The 24,543-nt window shown below is 52.3% G+C and overlaps 1 protein-coding gene across 2 annotated transcripts in view; it reads right to left on the minus strand.

Annotated features, from left to right (window-relative positions):
* The window catches only part of CLMN (calmin), a 100,813-nt gene that overhangs the window by 73,646 nt on the left and 2,624 nt on the right, over positions 1-24,543 (minus strand). The window contains exon 1 of one of the 2 annotated variants that reach the window (XM_069489402.1): positions 11,283-11,475. The exons of the other annotated variant lie outside the window; for it this stretch is intronic. Coding sequence (XP_069345503.1) covers positions 11,283-11,433 — 151 coding nt within the window. The 5' untranslated portion in view covers positions 11,434-11,475. Of the gene's footprint in view, positions 1-11,282; positions 11,476-24,543 lie in introns of those variants that run through there. 2 annotated transcript variants of the gene reach the window in all.

Raw genomic sequence — 24,543 nt, forward strand, 5'->3', positions numbered from 1 at the left:
CCAGGTCCTAATCCCTGGAATCTGTGAATGCTACCTTTGTGTGGCAAAAGGGGTTTTGCAGATGGGATTAAGGATCTGGAGATGGAGAGATTTTCCTGGATTCTCGGGGTGAGCCTTAAATGTAATCACAAGGGTCTTTATAAGAACAGGGCAGAGGGTGACCTGACCCAGGAGACAGAAGAGGCTGCTGATGGAAACAGAGTCAGAGACAGAGGACGAGATGCCACTGGTTTTGAAGGTGGAGGCAGGGGCCACAAGCCAAGGAACACAGGGGGCCTCTAGAAACTAAAAAAGGCAAGGAAACAGAATCTCTCCTGGAGCCTCCGGAAGGAATTGCAGCCCTGCCAGCACCTGGATTTTAGTCCAGTGAGAGCGCATCAGATTTCTGACCACCAGAATCGTAAGACAGTATATCTGTGTTGTTGGAAAGCACTAACTCTGTGGCATTAATTTGTTACAGCAGCCATAGGAAACCCATACCCCTCCCCATGCCGCTGTGAACTATGGAATGTCGGAGCAGCCTCGTCCCCCCCCAACCTAGTGCTCTGGCATGCAATAAGTGCTCAGTTGCTGCTGGTGCTATGAAGGGCAGCAGCACAGGTACACCGATGCAGAGTAGCTGGGGAGACTGAGGGCGTGGAACTCCTGTGGTTGTAGTGCAGATGACACGCTTGGAAGGAGCGCAGCACTCTGAAATATGAGCTGTTAATACTGTTGTTATCATTACAATATCCTCCTGGGCACCTGCAAGGCTCAGACTTGACTAAGCTCTTCCGTTGAATTCTTACTTTCTTCCTCCCCCAAAGAACAAGAACAATTAAAAATGAAACCACCATGGAAAAAGCTTTAGCTGGCCAGAGCAGAACTGGGGCTGTGACAACGTCCCTGGTTACTGATGACAACATTCACCCCCTAGCAGAGCACAGGCCTGATGCTTCCTGTCTGTCTGGGGCTTGGCTCCGCTACCCAGGAAACCACCTGCTGCAGCTCGTGTTAAACGGGAGCTAAGCAGCCTGGCGCCTGCTCTTCTCAGAGCTGACTGTTGACTGGGACTGCAAGCTGCCTTTGCCAAAAGAACGCAGACAGCCGCGTCCTCCCTGGAAATGTCATTGGCTACGAGGGCTGCCTCTCATGCCCAGAGGCTCCTGGTTGCAGACGTGGCTGGGGATTATCACTTCTGCAAATAAACAGCGACCCAAGGAGCATGCTGGGGAGCTGGGGAGCTGGGGAGCTGGGGAGCTGGGGAGGGGCGGGGCCAGCAAGCCTTCCTAGGAATGTGCCCTCTTGGAAAGCAAGCTGGCCACACGTTACCCAGAGCCCCAGAAATAAACTCCCACAGCCTGTGACCCCACAGTTCTACATCTGGGTATTTGTCCTAAAAGATCATAGGGACGAGAGTCAATGTGCAAGGAAGGTCATCACAGCAGGATGCACCAAAAGAGGTGAAAAACCAGAGAAGATCTGAATGGCCAACAGCAGTTAAATCAACCACAGAAAAAAAGGCTCATGTGGCCCTAAAAATGATGTGTACTCAACATTTAAAATGTGAGAAAATTCTGAGGTCACAATACAAAGAGAAAAAAAAAAGTAGTATCTAAAATATATGATCAACTGAAAACGCTAATGGCAACGGCAAGCATTCATTGAGCACTTACTGTGTTCCTGGCACTGTGCTGGGCCTTGACATGTATTTACATGAACTTGTTTAGCTTCACTGCAAGCCTGAGCTTAAGGTCAAACTTTAGGCCCATTTCATATATGAGGGGACTGAGGCATGGAGGGAATTAAGCATCTCGCTCAAGGTCACCTGGCTGGGCAGTTCCACATAACTACATGCTCTTACCATCCTCTGCACCAATTATGTTAAAGCTCTAGACACATGAACCAGGAAAAAGCCTAAAAAGAAAATGCATCAAAACGTCAATGGTAGTCATTTCTGGGTGGTGCCATGTGGGATGATTTTTATTTTCTTCTCTAAGTTTTTGGTATTTTTCCACATTTTATGCAGTGGACATGTACTACTTCTAAAACCAAAAACTATGCTATTTTTAAAAGTCTCCAGAGATTTCATAACCTGCCCTAGAATGGTTTAAAATAACAACAATACAAACAAACACAAGGAATGAGAGATCTGCCCTCCAAGGGCTCCCCCACCCTCACCGCCCATTCCTGGGGTCACAGGCTCCTTGGCCCTCCAGGAGGTGGACATAAAAGCCTTACTCTCTTACATATTGATTTTTTTTCCTTCCTCTAAGACAATGCCCTTGACTTTAAATAGCCTCAGGTTGAAAGCGTGAGAACAGCACTCGACTTGCACTCTCCCGGGGGCAGAGGGTGCCCTCTGATTCCCCTGCTCTCGGGTTCCCAGGCTGGTGACAGGGAAGGGTGGGGATCACTGTGCTTGTGCCCCCACTAACAACACTGGCTTTCCCAGAGAGCACCCGGGTGCCCGGTGTGGGCCGGCAGGAGGCCCCGGGTCTGCCCTCCAAGGACGCAGCTAACTCAGCCCCAGCACACCCAGCAGCCACCAGCGTGATCATCTGGAGCAACCAAGAAGCAGGCAAAAGAAGTGGCCGAGTGTCACAGAGTAGAATGCAATCGTGCCCAGAGCCTTTCGTGGCCAGGAGAACAAATGTGAATGTATATGGGAGATGGCTGGAAACAAAAACATAAAAACGACACTAATTATGTCAGGGTAAATGGGATTGAAGATTTCCTTCCTCCTTCCCTATTTGTTCCCTATCTTTCAAGTGTTCTCTGATTTATTCTTAAATCAAATAAGCATATATATTTTGAAGTCCCCCTGGGCAGTCTTCAGGGCTCCAGTCCTCACTGCCATTCTCTCTGGAGCCAAGGCCAGAGAATGGGCTGTGAGCACCTGAGCCAGCAGGTAAGAGGAAGCCGCACCAACCCCAGCGCTGGTTCAGGACACAGCCACAGGGGTGCCCTGCCCACCACGTGGCCCTCTCTGCTCTATGAAATGAAAAAATAAATCCAAGGCAACAACTGACCCCCAGATCCTGTAGCTGAGCTGCGCCCACAGGGCCGCCGAGAACAGGGTCCAGGCTCTTTCCCCTCACAGGGTCTCAGCACCATCCCGCAAACCTGCAGCCTCAGAAACCAGGCCTGGAGCTATTCCCGTTCCCGTGGTAAGGAAGGAGGCAGTGAAGGAAAGAGGAGGAAAAGCTCCCTCCCACTCCCTCCTCAGTCTGTCACTTGGCACTCCTGGGAAAACTTGCCAAAGCCAGCAGGGAGGGTGCCAGCCCCACCGCCTGGCTGGGGGTGGTGCCCAGGAGGTGGTAGCCAGGCTGGAGCGCTGCCCTGCCCCCACCCCTAACAGCCAGAAGAGAAGTTGGGCTGCAAAGAATGGATGGGAGTGGCTAGAATCTTCCATGTGTCTAGCAGTATTTGCTAAGCACCTACTAAGCGCCAGGCGCTGGAACTAGGCTACAGTGATGAGCCATTTGCGTGGCCCTGCTCACGTGGGGAGACAGGCTTTAACCAAGAGACCACAGTGGTGGAATTACACACTGAGATGGCTGCAGCGGAGGAGAAGAAACCGAGGCTCCAGGAGACAAAACCCCAGGGTGCCATTGGGAAGAGAAGGGCTGGCAGCTGGGCCCGTGCTTGTCCCGCAGGCTTCTGGCAGGCCTGGCACTCGGTCGGTGCTCAGGGTTGACCCAAGCCCTGCGGCAACAGCGGGAGGCTCCTGCTGAGCAGAAAGGCCCTGGAGATAGACCCGCATCCACACTCCAGCTCCCTGTCCCTCACTTGTCCCTGCCTAGCACGCGATCTTGGGCAGGTTACTTCCTGGTCTCTAACTTGTAGAAAAAGAGACTTACTTCTAAGTGCAGTGTTGAGGACTAGGGTAAGTCTCCTTTGCACACCCTTCCTGCTACCTGATCCCCTACCTTTCTCCACCTGCCCTGCGTCTGGAAGGCTGATCCTCTACAGGCTGCGTCCCTGAGCCCCTTTGTCCTCTGGCCAAAGGGAGGTGTCGGCAGGACAATGTGGGGTGGAGAGGGTCAGATCATTTACTCTGCCCATTGCCTCCTACCCTCACCTCCTGCTCCCCACCTGTGGTTTGGGCTGGGGTTGCATGCCGCCACCTGGGCTCACAGGTCCTGCCGGGGAACCCCTCACCAGGCTATGGGTTTGTGGGGCTCCTCTAACTCCGCTCCCTCTTCTTGCCTGTCAGCCTGGAGGTGGTAACAGCTCCCCGCTGCTGGCAGTCCCTGGGTGCTGCACCACTCCATGTGTGTGTGTGTGTGTGTGTGTGTGTCCTTCTGCAAACAGCCCCTTCCTCAACCCTCCTGGACTCACTCCTCTGAGTCTCCCGCTGAGCTCCCGACTGATAAAGCCCCAGGATAAGCTCAATGCATTTTTGGTCATGATTACAGGGGGCAGGACAGCGCTCCTGGGGAAAAGGTGTTCAGGCTGCAGTGTTCACAAGCTGGTTAGTTCAGTTGCATCTGAAAGGTTGGTAGCTGGGACAGGTCAACAGGAGACTTCAGAACAATTGTTATGAGGTCAGAGCTATCATTCACTCAACAAATGTGTCACCTGCATGCCAGGCATTGTGCTAAGTGGTAAAGACAGAGCAGTGACTAAGACACAGCCTCTGTCCTGAGGACAGCCCAGCAGACAGAGGTGTAGATGTATGATGAGAACAAGTAGCTGTTGCACATGAGGTAAGTATAACACGAGTTGAGAACAGCACAGGGAAACCTGTTAGTCTGCATAGGGGCAGTGTCAGGAGAGGACTCTCAGAAGAAGTGACATTGGACTAGGCCTCTGTGGATGCGTAGGAGTTTTCTGGGCTGAAGGAGTACCGAGGGCAAAAGGAAAAACATCAGCAAAGACAAGGAGGCAGGAGAGGCCTGCTGAGGCAAAGGTCGGTGTCCTCGTGTTGACTAAAGGACCAGGTCACTTAAAGTGACAGCTGGCCAATGACAGAAGAGTGACCCACAAACAAGTCAAGTTCAGTCCTACTTCAGGACCTTTGCACTTGCTGTTTCCTCCGTCCAAATCTTTGCACAACTTCCACTTTCATTGTTCATCTCCTCAGAGCGGCTTCCCCTAATCGCAAATAGCTTCCCACATCGGTTTCCACTTGTTGCTGTAACAAATTACCACAAACACGATAGCTTCAAACAACACAAATTTATCTCATAGCTCTGGAAGCCAGAAGTTGGAAAGAGTTTCACTGGGCTAAGGTTCCACTCCTTCAGGAGATTCCAGGGGAAAATCTGTTGTCTTAGTCTGTTTTATGCTGCTATAAAAAAAAAAATCACAGACTGGTATTCAGCAGTCCCCAACCATTTTGGCACCAGGGAACATTTTCATGGAAGACAATTTTTCCATGGACTGAAGAGTAGGGGGATGATTTCGGGATAATCCAAGTGCATTACAATTATTATGCATGTTATTTCTATTATTATTACATTGTAATATACAATGAAACAATTATACAACTCACCATAGGTTGGGACCCCTGAATAACGAATAGAAATTTATTTGGCTCATTGATCTAGAGGTTGGGAAGTCCAAGAGCTGGCACAGCATCTGGCAAGGACCTTTGTGCCGTGTCATCCTATGGTGGAAGGGAGAGAGTGCAGGCACATGGGGCCCACATGACAGTCAAGCCCTGGCAGGCCTGCCACCCTGTCCCCCACCACCAAGAGGTAGCAGTTTTGAAAAGCCTGAAGCAGGGCACTTGTCCAGCTCTTGCACAGGTGGGTCACTGTCACTGAATCCAACCTCCCCATGGAGTTGTCAAAGTTCAAGTCCTAGAATGGTCACCCTCGTGGCATGTGGGTTCGTGGTCACTGATCACAGGGCAGAGGGCCAGCAGATAAGCAGCAGGGTGAACAAGGACAGCTGGGCCCAGGGGAATGCAGGGGACCCAACAGTGCGGGGAGGATAGGGAGGAGAGGTGGGGTGTCAAAGAGTCTGAGGCCAGGAGGCTGGTGGCTCAGGCACCTGAGGGCACAAAAGGACCCAGCCCTCAGCAAGCAGGAAGCACGGCGCCCAGGAACTCCTATCTGAGGGGTGGGCACAATGAGCTTCCAGGAAGGAGATTGACTTCCACACTGTCAGCCGGGGCTCCACATTTTCACTGGGCACCGGACTCTACGAATGATGCAGCAGGCCCTGGGCACAGCTCACAGAGCTGTGGACTGTCAAGGAGACTTTCCAGACATTCTGGTCCTTGGATGAAAACACTTCACTCATGCGAAACGCCCCCAATCCAGCCCCGCGGCAGGCACCGCTGAGGAACCCAGTGCACCTTCCCTCCGGGCCCCGCGTGGCCTCAGGTCCTCACCTGGGCAGCTCCAACGATTGATCCGGACGGGCAGCAAAGTCCGCCCCATTGGTTTTAGGGATTGAAAGACAGGCCCAGGGAAGGCAGGTGACCTGCTGGCGACGGCACAGTGTGTGCAGCTAGCACCTCTGGCCGGCTACCGTTCCGGCTTTCCACGCAGCCTCTGTCAACAAGGCACTCTGACAGCAGATTAATGTAAAGCCAGTGCTCCTTTGTAAATTATTCATGAGTTTTGTGAAATCCCATTGCCGTCTTGGAGATTCAAATGGGAACAAGAAACTCTAGTTGGATGGATGTGTCCGAGGGGAATGCAGGACCAGGCAGAAGGCTGGAAGTCCGTTTTTTAAAAACCTTTGTTGTTTTCTTATTAATAAAAAATCAACATATTGTTTATAGAAAAATTAGGAAATACACATACGTGAAAAGAGGCAAATACCAGAGGCCCACCAGTCTACCAGGCGAGGTGACAGCTGCCGTCAGCAGCCTGGGGGCCGTGCAGGGGCTTCTGAGTGTGGCAAACTGGTCCCCTCCCCCTTCACATGTGGGGAATGGCAGAGAGAAGGCACTGACAGCAGTCAGATGTGACAATTGGGAGCCTGGGGACCTGGCTGAGGGCCTCTCACACCATCACCTGGGCACGGAGGCCTGGTCAGCGGCAGGATGAGGCTCTTGCTCTGGACCCAGGGGACAGGGCACTGTGGGTGCACAGCAGACCCCCAGCCTGTGTGCCCAGGAGGCCACAGAGCCCAGAGAGGGTGGCGGCCCGTCGGCTCCAGGCCCCTTACGAGCAGGTGTGTCCAGTCCTTGCAACCAGGCCTGGCATCAGGCCCACGATACAGGACTAAAACAAAATGTCAGCTCGGAGAGGCCACACAGCTGGCAAGTGGCAGAGCTGGGACCCACATCGCCCTGTAAACGCATTGCTATCTACATTTTCCCAAACGCAGTAATTACTCTGAAGACCACCGGTTCTGACGGAAGATGGAGTGAATCACCGTGGCCTCACCTAGACCATTCCCCCGGAGTGCACCTGTCTGCCTGCCTGCCCCGCTGTCCTGCCCTGACACACACACAGCTCTGTCCCTGCACAAAGCCGAGGGCATCTGGGGCTCGCTGAGGTGGGGCACCGGCCTGACCCCCACCGCCTGGGCATCCTCCTCTCACGGGCCCTGTGACCTTGGGCAAGTCCTTTGTCCCCTTAGTGCTTCAGGCAACATCTTGTGCCAAACAGGGATAAGGACACTGTCATTAGAGAGCACAGGAAGGCGCTGACCTCAGTCCTGCTACAGGGCACAGCTTGTGGCCACGGCAGCACAGTGGCAGCTCTGCCGCACGGGCCTAGGGCAGAGTTAGCAGCTGAGTCAATAGGGCTGGAGGCTGGATCTTGGTACCCCCTGCGTGTGCCCTCTCTCCATGATGATCTCTGTGCTGCCCACTCAGCCAGGCATTAGTAGCCAGAGACCATTATAGAAAACGCAGCAGAAGCAATGAAAACAGTCACCCTGCATCGAGTGTCCCCAGGATCATGTATACATTACCTCATTTAATTTCCACATCGAGCCAGAGAAGAAAGAGTTCTTGTGCTCACTTTATAAATGGAAAACTAAGACATAAAGAGATCAGAGACTAGTCTAAGGTCCCACTGTAAAAACATGGCAAAACTGGAAGTTGTAGAGATTGTCGGTTGCTTCCTCTACCCCAGATAGCCATTCTCTCTTTCCTCCAGGGAAACAGAACCTCTTATTCTCAGGTGGGCAGCGTAGACTCTATTTCTCAGCCTCCCTTTAGATAGTCACAACCAAGTGACTAAGTGCTGGCTAGTAAGACATAAACAGAAATGCTATGAGGCAGTTTCTTGAAACATCCATTAACGGAGAGCTAGCATTCACCCTTGACCCTTCTTTATTGTCCCTTCATCCATCGTGCTGCCTGAAACACTAATGTAATGGCTGGTGCTCTGGCAGCCATTTTGGACTACGAGGTCAAGAGCTACACCAGGGGATGGCAGTGTAACGAGCTAGAGGGAGCCTGGGTCCCTGCGGATGCTGTGGTGCACAGCTGCCACCCCAGCTTTGGATTGCTTCCACGGAAATGCATTTCTGTTCATGACACTGTTATTTTGAGTCTTCTGTAACTCACAGCCAAATCTAATTGAAACTGATCGAGAGTCACCCCCAGGTCTGACTCCAGGGCCCATGCTCTCGAATCTCATTTTCCCATCATCCGAGATGAGAGACAATATTCTCCTGGAGGCAGAGACAGAAGGAAATACCATCTAGTGTTTTCCCAGGGAGGGCTCTGGGCTCGGTGCCTCCCTGGGGCTGGAGTGAAAGGGTGGCCCTCAGACTCCTACCTGCGGCTCTCACGGCAGGTGTCAGTTTACTAGGCTTGAAAGAAGTCTGTAAAGTCTCGCTTACACAGTAAGTCTATGCCCAGGGCATGGTGGAGTTCCTGTGGTTTTTATGAGGAAGAGATTTCAAATATCAGTGTAGAAAGTGCTACTTACATCACTGGTCACAGAACCAAAAATGGCCACTTTTGTGCAGTCCTGTTTAAATGGACAGAGCAGCACCATGAAAAAAAAACTGTGACAGGCAGATTCCCAGCTTGTTAATGGTCTCTCTTTCTCTCTCTTGAAAATCAGACTTATTGAGGTGTAATTTACACACAGCACCTTTCGCCCTTTCTTGTGTACAGCTCTTTGAGTTTTGACAGAAGCACGTAACCACCACCCCAATGCAGACAATCCCTTCCCCCACTCCCAGCCCCTGATAACCACGGATCCATTTTTTGTCCTGATAATTTTGCCTTTTCTAGGATGTCATATAAACGAAACCAAACAGTCTGCAGAGCCTTTAGAATCTGGCTTCACTCACGCAGCACGTTCCCGAGATTCACCGTGTCGTGTGAACCAGCGGTTCTTCCCTCTCACCGCCGAGCAGTGCTCCGCCGCACGGAAGCACCACGTCTGTTTAGCCATTCCCCAGCTGAGGGACATTGGGACTGTGTCCAGTTTTTGGCTATTGTGAATAAAGCTTACACACACACACACACACACACACACACACAGACCCCCATGGAGTTCTGTGTGTGAATATGTTTCCATTTCCCTCGGTAAATGCCTCAGAGAGGAATTTCTGGGCTTTACGCAGTACGTTTCGCTTTATAAGAAAGCTCCAGCCAAACTTTTCAGAAGCAGCTCGAGCACTCGCAGCCCAGCGGCAGCACGGGAGCCGTCCAGTGGCTCCCGGCCTCGCCAGCACCAGCAGTCACGGAATCCTCAACTGTCCTAGCTCCCATGAGGTCACCACCCCACGCTCGCCCCACCTGGCCACCACCGGGGCCCCCAGTGCCAGCCACGTTCCTGCCTGCAGGTCTCCCTCTTCTCTCCCTCTTCCCCCCCGACAGATTTTATACAATTCATCGCCAAACACAAAGAAGAGCCTGTTTTCTCTCGTGTCGTTTTTCAGATAGAAAGATGTGCTGGAGGGTGCGTGGCTGGACTCCGTGGGCCTCTCCTGGTGTCACCCGCACTGCGTCAGGCGGGGCCCTGTTTGGCCACAGTGAGCTTCTCTCTCGTTTCACCTGCACCCCCGGAGACCAAACTGGCGCAAGGAACCGGAGAGATTGTTCAAGGTGCCACACAGCTGCTGGCCCAGGGACCCCAAAGAGGACGGGGTAGGTGTGCAAAGAGATGGTAACCTCAGTGACAGGAATGTGACCCTCTCCCCAAAAGACACACAATCCTTATAAGGAAGAAAGCAGCTGTCCACCCAGGTTAAGTCAACCTTGGCTTAAACACCAGCCCACGTGTAAACCAGGAGGATCCGTGACAGGTGAGCAGTCACTGTTTTGCAAAGGCGGCCGCAGAGCAGGCAGAGCAAGCAGCAGACCTCGCCCTGCAGGCCCTGCCTCCGCAAGCTGACCGCGGGCTGCACCTACTTGGGCCACCCTGGGGACTCCTTTGCATCTGCGCCTGGCTCTCCCCAGGCAGCCGTAAAGCCATCTCCCTGTGACCCGTGCCAGCTGGGGGAAGGGGACTGGGAGAGGCCCAAGCTTGGGTCACTGTTCTCTTTCATTTTCACTCTTGCCTTCCACCCTCTCCTGTGAGAAATGGCTCAATATTTTCATTTTCTGCATTAGTGTCAACTGAAGGGAGTTTGGGAGACCCAGAAACCCACTCCCCAAAAGAAAGGGAATGGCAGCCACACGTTTAAGTGCACCAAAAGAGCTATAAAATGTTTGGCCTAGTCATTGCTTTTCTGGGAACCTATCCTGAGAAAATTTCACCCCAATGTTGAGACAGCTACACAGAGCGAGATGCTCTATCAGGCAGCTCTGCCTGGAAAGCGGCCTCACATCTCCCACTGGGGGCGGCTCAGAGAGCTCCGACCTGCAGGCTCGGTGGCTGTAGTGGCCACTCCATGGGCACTGCGGGGCCAGCTCCGGGCCAGGCCTACAGAGGCGGCTGAGACCAGATCCTGCCTGCAAAGGGCTCACACCTGGTGAGGGAGCTGGGTAAGTCACGGCAGTGTGACAATGAAATGATAAGAGCTGAGATGCGATGCCAAGGGTGCAGGGGGCCTCACCCTGCCCAGGGCCTGGAGGGTCCCCCAGCAACACGGACGAAGGCACCGGAGGAGGCATTACCCGGCAAAGTAACTTGCAGGACTCAAATGGGAAAGGAATGCAAGTGTGAAAAACATGGGCTCAAATGAACAAAGGCCAGAAGAGACACTACAAGAGGACAGTGGCAGTTGTGTTGGGGTGGTGGCCCAAAAATGCACTTGACTTTTATAACCATATGAAAACAAAAGCAGTAATCACCACAGATGATTAACCAGGTGGAGAACCCTGCAGATTACACCACCGTAATCACGCGCGTGAGGAACAAGGCAGGCATCGTCTTCCGGCAAGTACAGACGAGGAAACAGGCCCGGGAGGCCACAGGACTCACCCTCAGATCCGTGGTTGGCTTCTCCATGCAATCCGGCACACGAGGGCTCTGTTTTCAGACAGAACACTCTTTGGGGCAGTGGCCTCCCTGCCCTCCCTCTGACCTTTGCCCTCTGCTCTACCACTGCTTCTACCAGCACCTCAATCACCATTTTAACTCTTTCACCTGGAGTTTCCAGATCTGAGCCCACGTGAGGCCACTTGAGGCCAGGGGGTGGGTGTCCACGGCCAGCAGAGAGTAGATTCTAGGCAAATGCTTGACCCATTTGCTCAGAGGCATCTGATTTCCCTGCACCAGGTGTGCAAAGTCAAATCTGAGCCTCCAACCCACATCCTCCTCCAATCCATCTCCCTGCCTCCTGGGCACAGGGCAGAACGGCACCCCCAATCTGATATGGCTGGAGCCAGCTGGATCAATAGGGGTGGCTGATTTGACTCTGTGGCATGTCATCACCAATGGACTTTGCTAAAGAAATCAGTGCCACCAAAAACGATTGCCATCTGTCACAAGGGTGACAAATGTCAGCTATGGAATGCCAAAAAGAGGAGTGAACGTGTGTAGAGTCCTACTGGGTGTGGGGGCTTTATGTACATCCTGTTATCTTAAGACTCCCATGAGGAGGGTAATATCCCCCCGCCATTTTATAGATGGCTCATGTGAGACTCAGGAAGGTGAACTACTCCGTCCCAGACGGCGGGCGATGCTAGAACAGGTGCGTTTCTTTCCTCCGATGGAGTCGGGGACCACGAAGGAGTGAATGGTGGGGGTCCCACCGGACAGCCTCGGGGATGGAACAGGGCAAGTAATCCAGAAAGGGGTTCTGGGCTCAAAAACACCGCGTGGTTAAGGAAGAAGAGAAACCAGAGCACTGCGGTCTGAGAATTTCAGCATTAAAAGATCCTTAGAAATTATAGGCTAACCTATAATTAGGTTCAGTCTTGCTGAATCCAAATCTAATGTGAGCCACACATGTAATGTCACATTTTCTAGTGGCCACATTATAGAAAGTCAAAAGAGATGGGTGAAATTATTTTTAATAATATATTTTATTTAAACTACTCTATCCAAAGAAATATCATTTCATCATTCAAGTAATATTTTAAAATGATTAATGAGATGCTTAATATTCTTTTTTCATATGAAGTCTCCAAATTTTGTATGTGTTTTATTACTCATAGCACATCTCAGTCTGGACTGGACACGGGGCCCCCAAAGTCACGTGACTGGTGCCTACCATAACGGACAGACAGCAGGGGTCTAACCCCACAGTTTACACAGGAGAAACTGAGGTTGAAAGTGGGGACTGAATAAGGAGCCACATGCTTGTCATTCACAGCCAAGCTGCACTTGCATGGGGGATTGGTGTGTCCTGGAGGAAACAGCACAGGTTTCAGGGCGAGAAAAAGAAATGGGGGAGATGGGCGTGGGGAGAGGAGAGGACACAACCACAGGGCACTAGTACCACAGTGCCCTGCGATACCCCCAAAGCATACAGATGAGCAAAACAAGTCACCCCAACTCCACGGGCTGGCGTCAGAGCCAACCAGGGTACTACTGGTGACTGGGAGAACCTCTCTGGAGCCGGGTCCGTATTAACGGAAGTGAATCACAGACATTTTGGACTCTCTGATAATAGCCCAAGCCCCAGGCTATCGCTTTGCTGAACAGAAGACATCCAGACCCCTGCCTCCAACTCCAAGGACATAACCATCTTCACTGAGGCAGGGTGCAAGGTCTGTGCGTATTAGGGACTCCAGGTCTAACACAATCTCTAAAGCAACCTTCATCAGCTCAAGGCGATGGAGCCGTGTCCCGTACACTGAATGTTCCTCCCCCTTCCATCTAGCTAACTCCTGTTTATTCCTCTCATTTCAATTTAAAACACCACCTTCCCTGAATGGCGCCTGAAGCAGGGTCCCATGATTAGATACTCTCCCAGTAGCCTGCTGTCACAGCCATCATTATATCCCAATGGGACCGCGGGGACTGACTCCCTGCTGTAGAGCAGCGTCTAGGTCTCTTTTCCTCGAGTCTCTATCTCTGGTGCCTGGGAAGGAGCCCAGAACCAAGCAGACACTCGGTAAGTATTTGTAGGAAGTTGCTGTTACATGAAGTTAACTCAAGAACCAGAAGGGCTCTGGTTGGTCGGACTTGAAAACAGGCAATATTTTGGAAAATAAAAATAAAAGTTGCAGCATCAGCACCTGATGCATGAAGTAATTTTCCATGGAGTAATCCAAAAGGGTCATGCATTACCACGTCACTGTTGGATTCTTCCCACAACTGGAGAGTGTTCGGTTATAATGGACACAATTCATGGGGCAGCTGTTACATCAACTATTGATTTTCCAAGAGCCTCAAAGCCGGAGCTTCATATCAAAGAGCCTTTTGAGTGAGGGGCACACGTAGTTCCCACAACTCTTTGTTGTGTCCGAGAGTGGATTTAGCTCTTTGGAGACACACAGCTTCCCCCTTCAATTGCATATTATCCTACTAGATCCCAAATGGGCAGTACCACTCCCAGGTGGAAATGTTGGAGGAAATTTTCAAGGATGTCAAAACCTCCTGCCACGTGTGGAACATTCCACTCACAGAAGACCATCCTACTCCAAAAAACAAAAGTCCCTCCACCCCAACTCACACACTGAGGAATGCTGGCCTTAAGCCAGCCCAGGCCATGTCCCCAGGGTGAAATGGCTGCAGGGGAAAAATGAGTTCCAGAGGTCACGTCATTATTGAGAACCCCTTACTCCCCATCCCCAGGCCCTCTGCCCACCCCAGCTGGACCAGCCACCTTCCTGAACACCCCAGCGCATTGCTGCCTCTGCATCCTGCTCACATCAACCTCCTCGCTCACCTGGAGGCCATCCTGCCAATCCCCGCCTACCCAAGTCCCCGCCCAACACAAGGACCTGCTACACCAACCCTTCCTGGATCACTCAACTCCAATAATCTCTCCTATCTCCAAAGCATTTCAGGCCTCCGACCAGATGACTCATACAGGGCTTGTCAACTACTGATGTGTTCTCTCCACAACATGGTCCCTGAGTGTAGACACCAAATCTGACGTGACACAGCACAACCCCAAAATATTGACTAAGTGACTAATTCACTTACCTCTTCAGTTGGGCTGCTACCAAGATGTCTGCCACCAAACCAAAGAAATTCCTCTTTGACTTTAAATTTTTACAATGTCATTGCTAGTATTGGGCATTTTTAACATTCCCGACTGAATCCTCCAAAAAACCCTGGAAGGGCATTACTATTATTCAAGTCACATTATATGAACAGATAGAAGAGACCACACACCACAGGGACCCATAATGTGGCTAAAGTACCACAGCTACAAAGCGAAGCAGCTAAAACTCAGATCTGGGTCTGGCTCCAAACACCTTCCCTGTCCACCGCAGGCCAGGCAGACTGTCCTCTCTCCGGGTTTGTGCGTATTGATCAGTTGTGTTTACGCGGTAAGAACTGCAGGATAAAAAGGCATCGTTCTGGCAGCGCTGGAGGGTCAGGCTGTGATTCGGTCTTTACTGAAATCCCCAAAAGGTGTTTCCACAGTGCTCCTAGCTCTGGGTAATCCGATCCACTCAAAAATCTAGACGATCAAGTCAAGTCGGTATCTGATGGAGGATCCCACAGGATAACCTCTAATCTGGCCACGAAGAATAGCCTAACTTTAAAAGCTTGGCCCCAGCCAGTTCTCCCCCAGGTAGCCTGTGGCTTTGGGCCTGGGAAGGTTTTATAAAAGCAGGCAGGGCTCCAACCCCAAACAAAGCAGAAACCAAACAACGCGTTCCTTCAGCAGCTTGGTTTTGCTCCCGCAAGGGGCCTCCCCACCACCGCGTGCAGCACAGGCTGCAGCTTCAGAACAGCAGCAGTAACAAAAGTGCGTGGTGGGCAGCGCTGAGTGTCGGATTAAACTCCCGCGCCCGCCAAGCCGAGAGGCATTTTAGTCCTGATGGGCAGCTTTGAGGCCTGGGGAGGACCTCGGTGGTGAGTTCACTGGAGGGAGTCCCTTGGCCTCCGCAGCTGCACCCCATCTGGGCCCCAGGCCTCAGTCACAGAGGAACCAAAGTGTGCTGCGGAGAAAACAGCCTTTAGGCGCGACCGACACCCCCTCTGCAATCCCCCTGACTGCTCCTAGTAACCAGCCTTCAGCAGCAGCCTGGACAACGGTCAGAATGGAACGGAACACAGCCACCGGCTTCGCACAGCGCGAGTCCTCAAAGCTAGGCTGACCGCACTTGCAAGCTTCCTACCAGGCTGTTCAAGACACTTGGAAAGGAAGGGAGAGACTTCTCAGGGGACAGGACAGACTCAACACGGGCTTCCAATTTCAGGCCATCTCCCAACTCTCCTGCAACCTAGGAAAGGGATTTTGTCTGTTGTACGGATTATGTATGTGGAAGATAAACCCCGGACAGTGGGAAGAGCAGAAGGGAAGACAACAACAAAATCTTGAAGGTGGCAAGAAGGAGCAGGGGTAGCTGATTTAGCAAACTCAAGAAATGGCAACAGGGAAAGTGGCAGCAAGGAAAGACACAAACCAAGCCAGGGTACAACCTGGAAGTCCCAAAGGCTCTGGAATTAGTGGTGGCAGACACCTCTGGAAATGGGGTTGGGGGACAGGGATGCAGCAAGAGGATCAGATGAAAGAACCAGCGGGATCCACATATCCCCTCCCCCACGTCTCCAACTTGGTGACTGTCCCTCCCCCATCAGGCACAGGAATGGAAGTTTATCCTCTAAAGAGGGTGAAAAAAAAAAAAAAAAGACATTGAGAAGATCTCGATGCAAATTATATTGAAAGCAGGCAGATTAAGTGATTTTATGCAGACTGGATGCTTCGTAATCTGCCAGCGCCGGGACACAACCCAACCCGGATGAGAAGGGAGGATGGTTCCCATGGCTGTCTCCGGTCACTTCTGCTATGCGTCAAGGCTGTGAGAATTCCATCTCTTCCACCTCCTCAAGTGAGATCCTTATCCCCACTCCTCTGGGGTCTGCCCCTGGGAAGTCACCAGTCAGGAATTTAGCCTTTATTGTGTTACAGTTGGAGGAACCTGGTATGTAAGTGACCATGAACGAAACCAGCTGAGTCACTGGATCTACTCTGATAAGGCTCACCGCCAAGGCTGACTTCTCAACCCACAAAACTGGACCAGCCGGGGTCCCGTCTTCCTTCTGGGTTCCAAGTCAATGGCCTCTCCAGGGCCAGCTAGTCCTTGATCTAGTGCCGGCCAAGCATCTCCCCCTCCCCCCCAAATTCAGGTCCCAACAGCCTCCCTTTTACTGCCCTGCCCTTGATTAACTGCATCTCCCCAGACTTAGTTCTGATTCCTGGTTCTACGCTCATGAGCTCAGTGGCCTGGCACCCGAGACAATCTCACGCAGCCTTAGTTTTCGGAGGCAGACAGTAGTGCCCACCTTAGGGGTTATATGGAAGACACAGCACAGTGTCCTGCACTGTGGTTACCCCCCAGCCCACACACCCTCCCTAGAATCACAATATCAATGCCCTATAGCCAATAAAGACAATCCCTGACTTCACTGGCTTTCACACCTGTACTGTATCTTACACATATCACCATGAGGATACCCCAAATCATCTTATGCAACTCAGGTGGGAACTTCTAAGCCAGCCTGAAAAGGAAGAAGCCGTGCTCACACATAGCAGAGCTCTGTCAGCTACACGGCCCCCTTCATTGTATATTTGGAATATTACTGGAACATCTGATTGCATGTCATCCTTGTTTTATAACAATAAGTAGAAATAGAAAAAAAGTGACAGTGTGGTTATCAGTGGTAACTACAGGTTTCATAAACCTGCTATGGAGGCAAGAATGGAACCGGCGCAATGAAGACTGTGGCACTGACCGTGTGCCGACCAAGCAGGGAGAGGGAGGTTGGGGGGCTCACATACAGCATGAGGCCATTCAACAATGCTGAAATGGTGAGGCAGGATTAGGAGTTTTTTCCCATGCTCTGGGAATTAAAATCCCTTGTAACTTGTATGTCTAGCCTTGGACTTTCAACATTTGATGTAATGTAAACAAAAGTTGGCAACTGTCTATAAACCAATATCTTACTGACGTTCTTCTGTTTTCTAAACAAACTTTGATAATCCACATAAAGTAGATTATTTATCCAAAACAACTGGGACTTGACTTGCTCTGGGTTAATAGTGTTTCTTGGGTTCGTATATCTCAACTCCAAAGGAACACAAGGATTAGAACAGAGATGTTACTGCTGCCAGAGCGTGTTAGATCCTAGAGTCTGCACAACAGGACACGTACCTAGAGGACGCTATGACATCACCCTCTACATGCCAGGGCCAGCATGGGACCATGCTGGGAGCAAGATGGGACCATGGTGTGACATGATGCCACCACCTTGTCTGGCCTCCTGAGTAAAGAGTTAGTTGTCCTCTCTCCATCCCCTCAAGTCTTACTCTCCTGTCCCTTGTCACACAGGCTTCCCAGGTTCCACAGCCAGGTGGTGGCTGCACTGTGACCAGAGCCCAGGTCTCTGCACTCTCAGCTCCAGCTTGCTGCCACCACCCTGATCTCCACCAAACTCACACAGAAACCTAAAGGGTCTCCCAGCTGTGCTTCTTCTAGGGAAGCGAAAGCGGCTTGATGGCCAGTTGTTATTCATTCGTGTATGAGTTTCCCACAGCTGCTATAACAAATTGCCGCATACTTAGTGGCTTAAAACAACACAAATGCATTATCTTACAGTTCTGGAGATCAGAGGTCTGAAATGGGTTTTACAGGCTAAAATCAAAGCTATGGGCAAGGCTGTGCTCCTTCTGGAAACTCAGGAGGAGAATCCCTCTCCTTCCCTTTTCTGGCTTGTGGCGGCTGCCTGTGTTCCTCGGCTCCTGGCCCCTTCCCGCGGTGGCATCACTCTGAACACTGCTTGAATGATCACATCTCTTCTCTCTCCGACCCTCCTGCTTCCCTCTGAGAAGGAAGCTTGTACTAGTCGGGCCAGTTGGATAATCCAGGATAATCTCCTCAACTCAAGATCCTTCACTTAATCCCATCTGCCAAGTCCCTTGTACCAAGTAAGGAAACATGTTCACCAGTTTTGGGGATTAGGATGTGGACATCTTGGCGGGGGGCATTGTTCAGCCTATGACAACTGGGCCAGCAGTTCTGAAGACCTACTCTGTGTTAGGGGCTGGCAGGACAAAGATGCATGTCCTCTGCTCAGGGGTCTAATCGGGGTGGGCTCAGAGGGCATCTGTGAAGCCCCAGGGAGTCCAGAGGCAGGGGCTGTGAATTCTGCCCAGGAGGGCACAGACCAGGTTCAAGGGGGCTGTTCTGGGCAGGGTCATGGTCACTCTCTGCAGCAGGGACCATGTGGATGAAGGTAAGTGACGGGAAAGAGTGTGGCCTGTGGGGGAACAGGAAGGCACCTGGGTGCAGCTGGGGTCCGGTTCATTCAAGGAAGGGCAGGAGACGTGGGGGCCGGAGCACACGCAGGCTTCCTTCTGAGGGCAAAGTGACGTAGAGGACGGGCGTGGCGAGAGCAAGACCTTCAGGCGGCAGGGCTGACACAGAACTGGGGACACTGGAGGCAGGAAAACAGTGGATCCAGCAACTAACAGGGAGGATAGGCGCAGAGAGGTGAGCACGGGAGGGCCCACCTAGACGAGAGACACGCTCAGGGCCAGGACTGAAGGACACAGAGGGAAAGGAAGGGCCAGAGGATGATGCCATCTCAGGCTTCCAGTTCTTTCCCCACCAAATCTGGCAGGTCATCTCCAAGCCCTCTTCCCACCTGCCGCCCCAGTTCCCAGCCAGAAGGGCTCAGAACGCTGCCTTTTAAGTATGTCATACCATAGAGGATTAAAAATAGTTTTAAAAAAGAGAGGGATATAAATATCGCAAAGGCTCCTGGCTGCATGGAGAACCCCCCAGGAGAGGGAAGCAGGGGTGGGGTGTGACTCCGTCACCAGAGCCCTGAGGCTCCTTCAGTTAGACCAAGTTCTGCAGTTCTGCAAGAGCCCAAGGTCTCGCTGGTCAATACCAAATGACCACAGGGTTTCTGTAAATTCCCCAAATCCTCCTTGGCTTCTCCTTGCCTTGGGGGCTCTGGATTATAATCGCCAAGAAAGAGTGGATCACACTGCTCAGGAAGAGCAAAAATGAAAGGTGAAAGTCAACTGCATGGGCTCCCTCTGGGACCCACCTCCCTGCCCTCCCCAGCCAACACTGGCTCCCACCCTACTGGGGAGCTTGCTGGGTCTCCCCGGCCCCACCCCAGCCTCAGGTTCACACCTCCTGCTTTTGCCCTGCCCCCTCCCCACTCCTGCAGCACCCACCCTGAGCATCCAGTCCCAACACTCTGATCTCAAGCTCATGACACCCTCGTCCCCTCCATACGGAGAACTCTTGGAGTGTCCCATTCGCCCCTCCCTCCACCCCCGGCTCCCAGCATTTTGGGAGGACTCAATAACTGTTATCTGGCCAACAGGCCAGGCTTCAAGCGGGTCAGCCCATTTCTAAAGCAGGTGCAGAGTGAACCCTGCATACAGTCACCCTTTTGAAAAGGCTGAGCTGTTACACACACAAGTGTCCCCTGCTGTCATCACATGAGCCTCTTCTACCTGTCATGTGCCCTGGGTCTGGGTTTAGAAAATACAGTCCCTACCTTCCTACAGGAAGTCTTCCAGATTCCGCATTCTGAATGGGAGACCACCAATACTTGCTGACACGGAAACACAAGCGTACATATTTCCTACTCCGCGGGGAGGCCGGCCCCACCAGACTGAATCCAGCCTCCCCCGAACCCCTGGGACACATCCTGCTAGTGATACGAAGGGTGATCCCTTGTCCCACAGGTGTTGGGCCGACACCAGGGCCTCGCCCAGGATTTCTTCTGGATAGAACCAGACATGGAACAGCACTGCGAAGGCATGGGTGGGAGGCACGTGGCAGCTGGTCAAAGCCAACACTGCGGCTCTGGGATCTGGGGGCATCTCAGGAGCCTCCATCCTGGGCCTCTGTTCCAAGTCAGAGCAACTGCCTTGGTAAAAACACTACTGAACAAATGGACAGGGCTGGCACCCAAATTACACACACACACACACACACACACAGGCACAGCCCCTTTTCCTTTTGCTGGGAGCATTTTAGTTCATTCAGTTCTCTGTCTTCCTTCTGTACTCGCCCAAAGGGTAAATATTTTTGGGTTTTTGGGTCCTTCTCGGCCTCAACCCTGCAACTGTGCCCTTGTAGTGTGAAGGCAGCCACAGGCGACGTGCAAAGGAGTGGGTATCACTCTTCCAAGAAAACTTTATTCGCAAAAAGAGGCAGTGGGCCAGGTGTGGCCTGCAGACCACAGTTTGCAAATCCCTACTCTGATAGAAAAAAACTAACAAAGGAGACAGACCAGTAAAGAAGAAAAATGGTCAAAGATTTTTTTAATGCCACACTTATGATTTTAATGCTCCCTCTAATTCCTTCTGTGACAGACACAATCTACCACTGTTTAAAAAAAAAAAAAAAGAGGCACAGGGAAGGGGAAATTTAAAAAAAAAAAAAAGGTTTCTATAGGAACAGGGAGTTCACTTTTAATGGCTCAACCACTAAAAGACAATTACTTTATTTTTCTCTCTTCCCTCAGATGCAGGGCAGGCGTGACCTATGGCTCGTTGGGCAGGAGCAGTCTCAGCTGTTCCAGTAAAAAATTAAATGCCGGAGAGGGCCACAGGTCAGGGAGGGCAGCTCATGAAGTGCGGGCCTCTTGGGCAAAGGGCTGCTTCCCCAGAGCAGCAGATCTGGTCAGATGCTCCCTCCTCCTCCCCCGAGGCGGCTGGGCTGTCCTGACAGAGTCAAGCTGTGGCCGCTGACACGTGACTCTGGTGAAACCTCTTCCTAGGTCTGCTGCCACAGGATGAGGGCTTCTCTCGCCACTGACAAACCGTTTGCAGATGGGCTTCCATTTGACCTGCCCCTGAACATTCTCGTGCATGGGTGGAGTCAAGGCCCCCTGCTTGCCCTGTCCGTGGGCCGGTCACTAAACCTCCCTGGACGCCGTCAACTCTACCCAGGACAAACCAAGAGTGCACACGATTTACCACTGTGCACTTCCACCGCAGCCTTTCCTGCACGGGACCTTGGTGGAAGTGAGTCTCCAGCACTTGACAGCGACCAGAATCCAGGACCCAGCCAGCTGTGCCCGGTGGAGCCCAGAGTCACACACTGCCGTCCCCACACATGTCCCGGGGACTGGAACACAGATGGCCGTAGGTGGGCACACTCTGCCCAGGCTTTGCCACTCCTTGCACCACCTTCCCGGGGATGAACTTGAGCCCCTGATCATCCAACCCTCTCATTTTGCAAATGAGGAAACTGAGGAATATTGAAGGAGAGGGATTTCCCAGGATCCCACAGCAAGTTAGCAACAAACCCAGGATGCGGGCTCAGGCCTTCAGCCTCCTGGTCTTGGCTGTGGCTTCCCCGGCTTCACAAAGTTCCACCTGGAAAAGACCTTCGAGAAAAATCCACACTTCGAGTTGGAGATGGAGCCGGCACTAGAACATGGCCTTTTGCCTGCAATCAGGGCTTAACTGAAAGCCCGTGACCTGACCCCACTTGGAGTCAGAAAGAAACTGCACATGATGATTCATGCCTTAGAACCAAGCACAGAGCCCCGGGGGCAGGGCCCTAACAGGCAGCTACTCGAGGACATGAAATCTCTGCATTTGGTTTCCTTTTGGTTTTTGTACAGAAACCTCAGTGCACTTGCTGTGTCCTCTGTGAGCAGGGGAGGTGGGAGCAGGAAAGGTCCCTCTGGGCTCATTCCCTTCTCTGGCTGCCAGATGACACTGGCCACGGCAGCAGGCCGGTCCCATTGCTGTGTATTCCACTGCTTTATGCACGGAAGGTCTGGAGACGGGGAGATAAAGGCAGGGAGATAGGAGGGCAGGGCTGTGGGAAAGAAGGCTGTCATGGCTGACTTCATCCTATGAGCCAGGGCAACCCTGCCTTTTTGTCACCATGGCATTCGTAGACCATGATACTATTGGTCCTGGCAGGGGACCAAGGAGCTGCCCAGGCCCCAGCTCTGCTTTCCTCAACTTACAGGTCAGGAAGCTCTGCTGCAGGCCACAAAACCCGCTGGAGGCTTTAGCAGCAACATGTTTGAGTGGCTGGATGGTGGGTGCACTAGAAAAGGGGAGGCCAGGCCCCAGCGGTAAAGGAGTCATTGCCGAGTCCAAGATGCATGAGGAACACCTGGGCCTGAGCCAGGGGCTCGAAAGGAGAAAGTGGGCCACATGGGCAAGGGCTGGTCCTTCTGAAACACACAGGCACCGTCCTGCCTCCAGGCTAGTCCAGTGACTTCCCTCCCGGTCTGCGCTGTGCAATGCAGAACGTGTGCAGTTACATTTCTGCTCAGCCTTCGAAGCCCAGACCCAAAGCCACCCGCTCTCAGAGGGCTTTGCAGCGCCCAGCCGTGAGACTAATAGCCCCTTTACCTGTATGCCCACTGTACGTGACTCAGAGCAAGCACAAGATGCCTGGGGTTAGTCTGACCTGGGTTCAAATCCCTGCCCCACTTACAAGTCACGTGGCCTCAGGCAGATTCTGACTGAGGGTGGGAATGCCACTTAGGGAGCAGGATCCAGCCAGGAAAGATGGACACTCCCCCATGCATCTCCCCCAGAGCAGCAACAGCAACAGCCTTGTGCCCCGCCTAACTCCCCCACCTCCAATTCTATGTACCAGGGCCCAGCCAAGCCTCTCTGGAACCGCGGGATCAAGAATCACAGCATCAAACCCCAAAAGCACCAGAACAACAGATGACAGCCTAAAACTGACCTCTGTGCTGCTAGAATCAGAAAATTCAAGCTCCAGCCTGGCTGGGTGCCGTGACAGTTTCACACTCCTTAAAGGCAGAATCAGCTTTTCATTCCCCAGTGTCTGCCAGATGCTACGTGCTCGGCACACGTTTGCTAAACTGCACAGAGAAGGAATATAGATTCTTTGGGTAGTGGCGGCTTCCCACACAAACAGGAGCCTCTTCTAAATCCTGGCCCGATGTCCCTTTTTGCCCAACAGTAAAGTGCCCCCAGAACTAGTGGAGCCCTCAGCTGGAACCTAAGGCCAAAGCAAAGAAGGAGAGGGGTCAGCCAAAGCAGCCTTGTCATTGGAAGGACACTGGAGCCCTGGAGCCCACGGCCAGGCAGAGAACTAAGGCACAGACCCTTAACAAACGGCCTTCAACCTCAATTCTAGAAAATATAGTCCCTGCTTTCCCATGTGGCTCCAAGGAAGTGGGGGCCACCAGACAGAGGCTGCCAGCATCCTGCAATTCCATCTTCTCCTCTCCGAAAAGGTCAACAGCTTGGACCACCCCCGCTTCCTTCCAAGCGACCCTGCGAGGGTGGCACAGGCAGTCTTTGCCCAGAGGGACATCGTGCTCTGCCAGAGAGCCCGGAGTTTACAAACATCTCTATGAGCCATCCATAGCGACCATATCCAGGGAACTTCATCTGCCTGTCAGATACGGAAGTTGGGCAGCAGGCCTCCTGGTAGAGGCCATCTCTCTGTCCAGCTCACCCTGACCTCCGAAGACAGGTCAGGAAGTCTTCACTCCAACAGTGCTTGGGGGATGATCTTCCACATCACAATCACACTGCATGGATTCCAGAATCCCGCAGTGCAGGGCGATAGATGGGGACCTTGGATGAGCAAGTGAGCAGAGGCCAATGTCCCTCAAAGTCAACTTAAACATTAGATATATGGACAGATACCAAGATATAGATCTATTACTAAACCATTCTTCCCTGCAAGGTAATATCCCAGAGGCTGTAACCTTGGGGCTAACCCTCATTACTGACCCTGGAACCATCCCATCCCAGGACCCCAAGAGAGTCAAAGCTTTCTGAAAAGAACTGGGATACCTAACCCTGACAGCAGCTGCTGCCTGCAGATGGAGGCTGGAATCCCCCTCAATCCCCATGATTACAGATTCATGACATCCCAGCGTAGCCAGCCTCCCATCACCACGACAACTACGACTACCTGTGCTGTAAGTACGCACATAGCTGCAAAAGCAACCCTCCAGCCTGAACTCCTGCCTCTCGTGACTGCCACCCATGCTGAGTTCAGATGAACAAGGCCTCCATGGATGATGGTCTGGGCACATCTGGGGCCAGTCGACATCCAACAGCCAGTTTTGGCGGATGCTGTAAGCTTGGCGTTTGGGGGCGGGGCCGGTGCCTTCCAAACTTGGCCCT

This window comes from Eulemur rufifrons, chromosome 2 (genome assembly GCF_041146395.1).
Source record: "Eulemur rufifrons isolate Redbay chromosome 2, OSU_ERuf_1, whole genome shotgun sequence".
Classification (NCBI taxonomy): domain Eukaryota; kingdom Metazoa; phylum Chordata; class Mammalia; order Primates; family Lemuridae; genus Eulemur; species Eulemur rufifrons.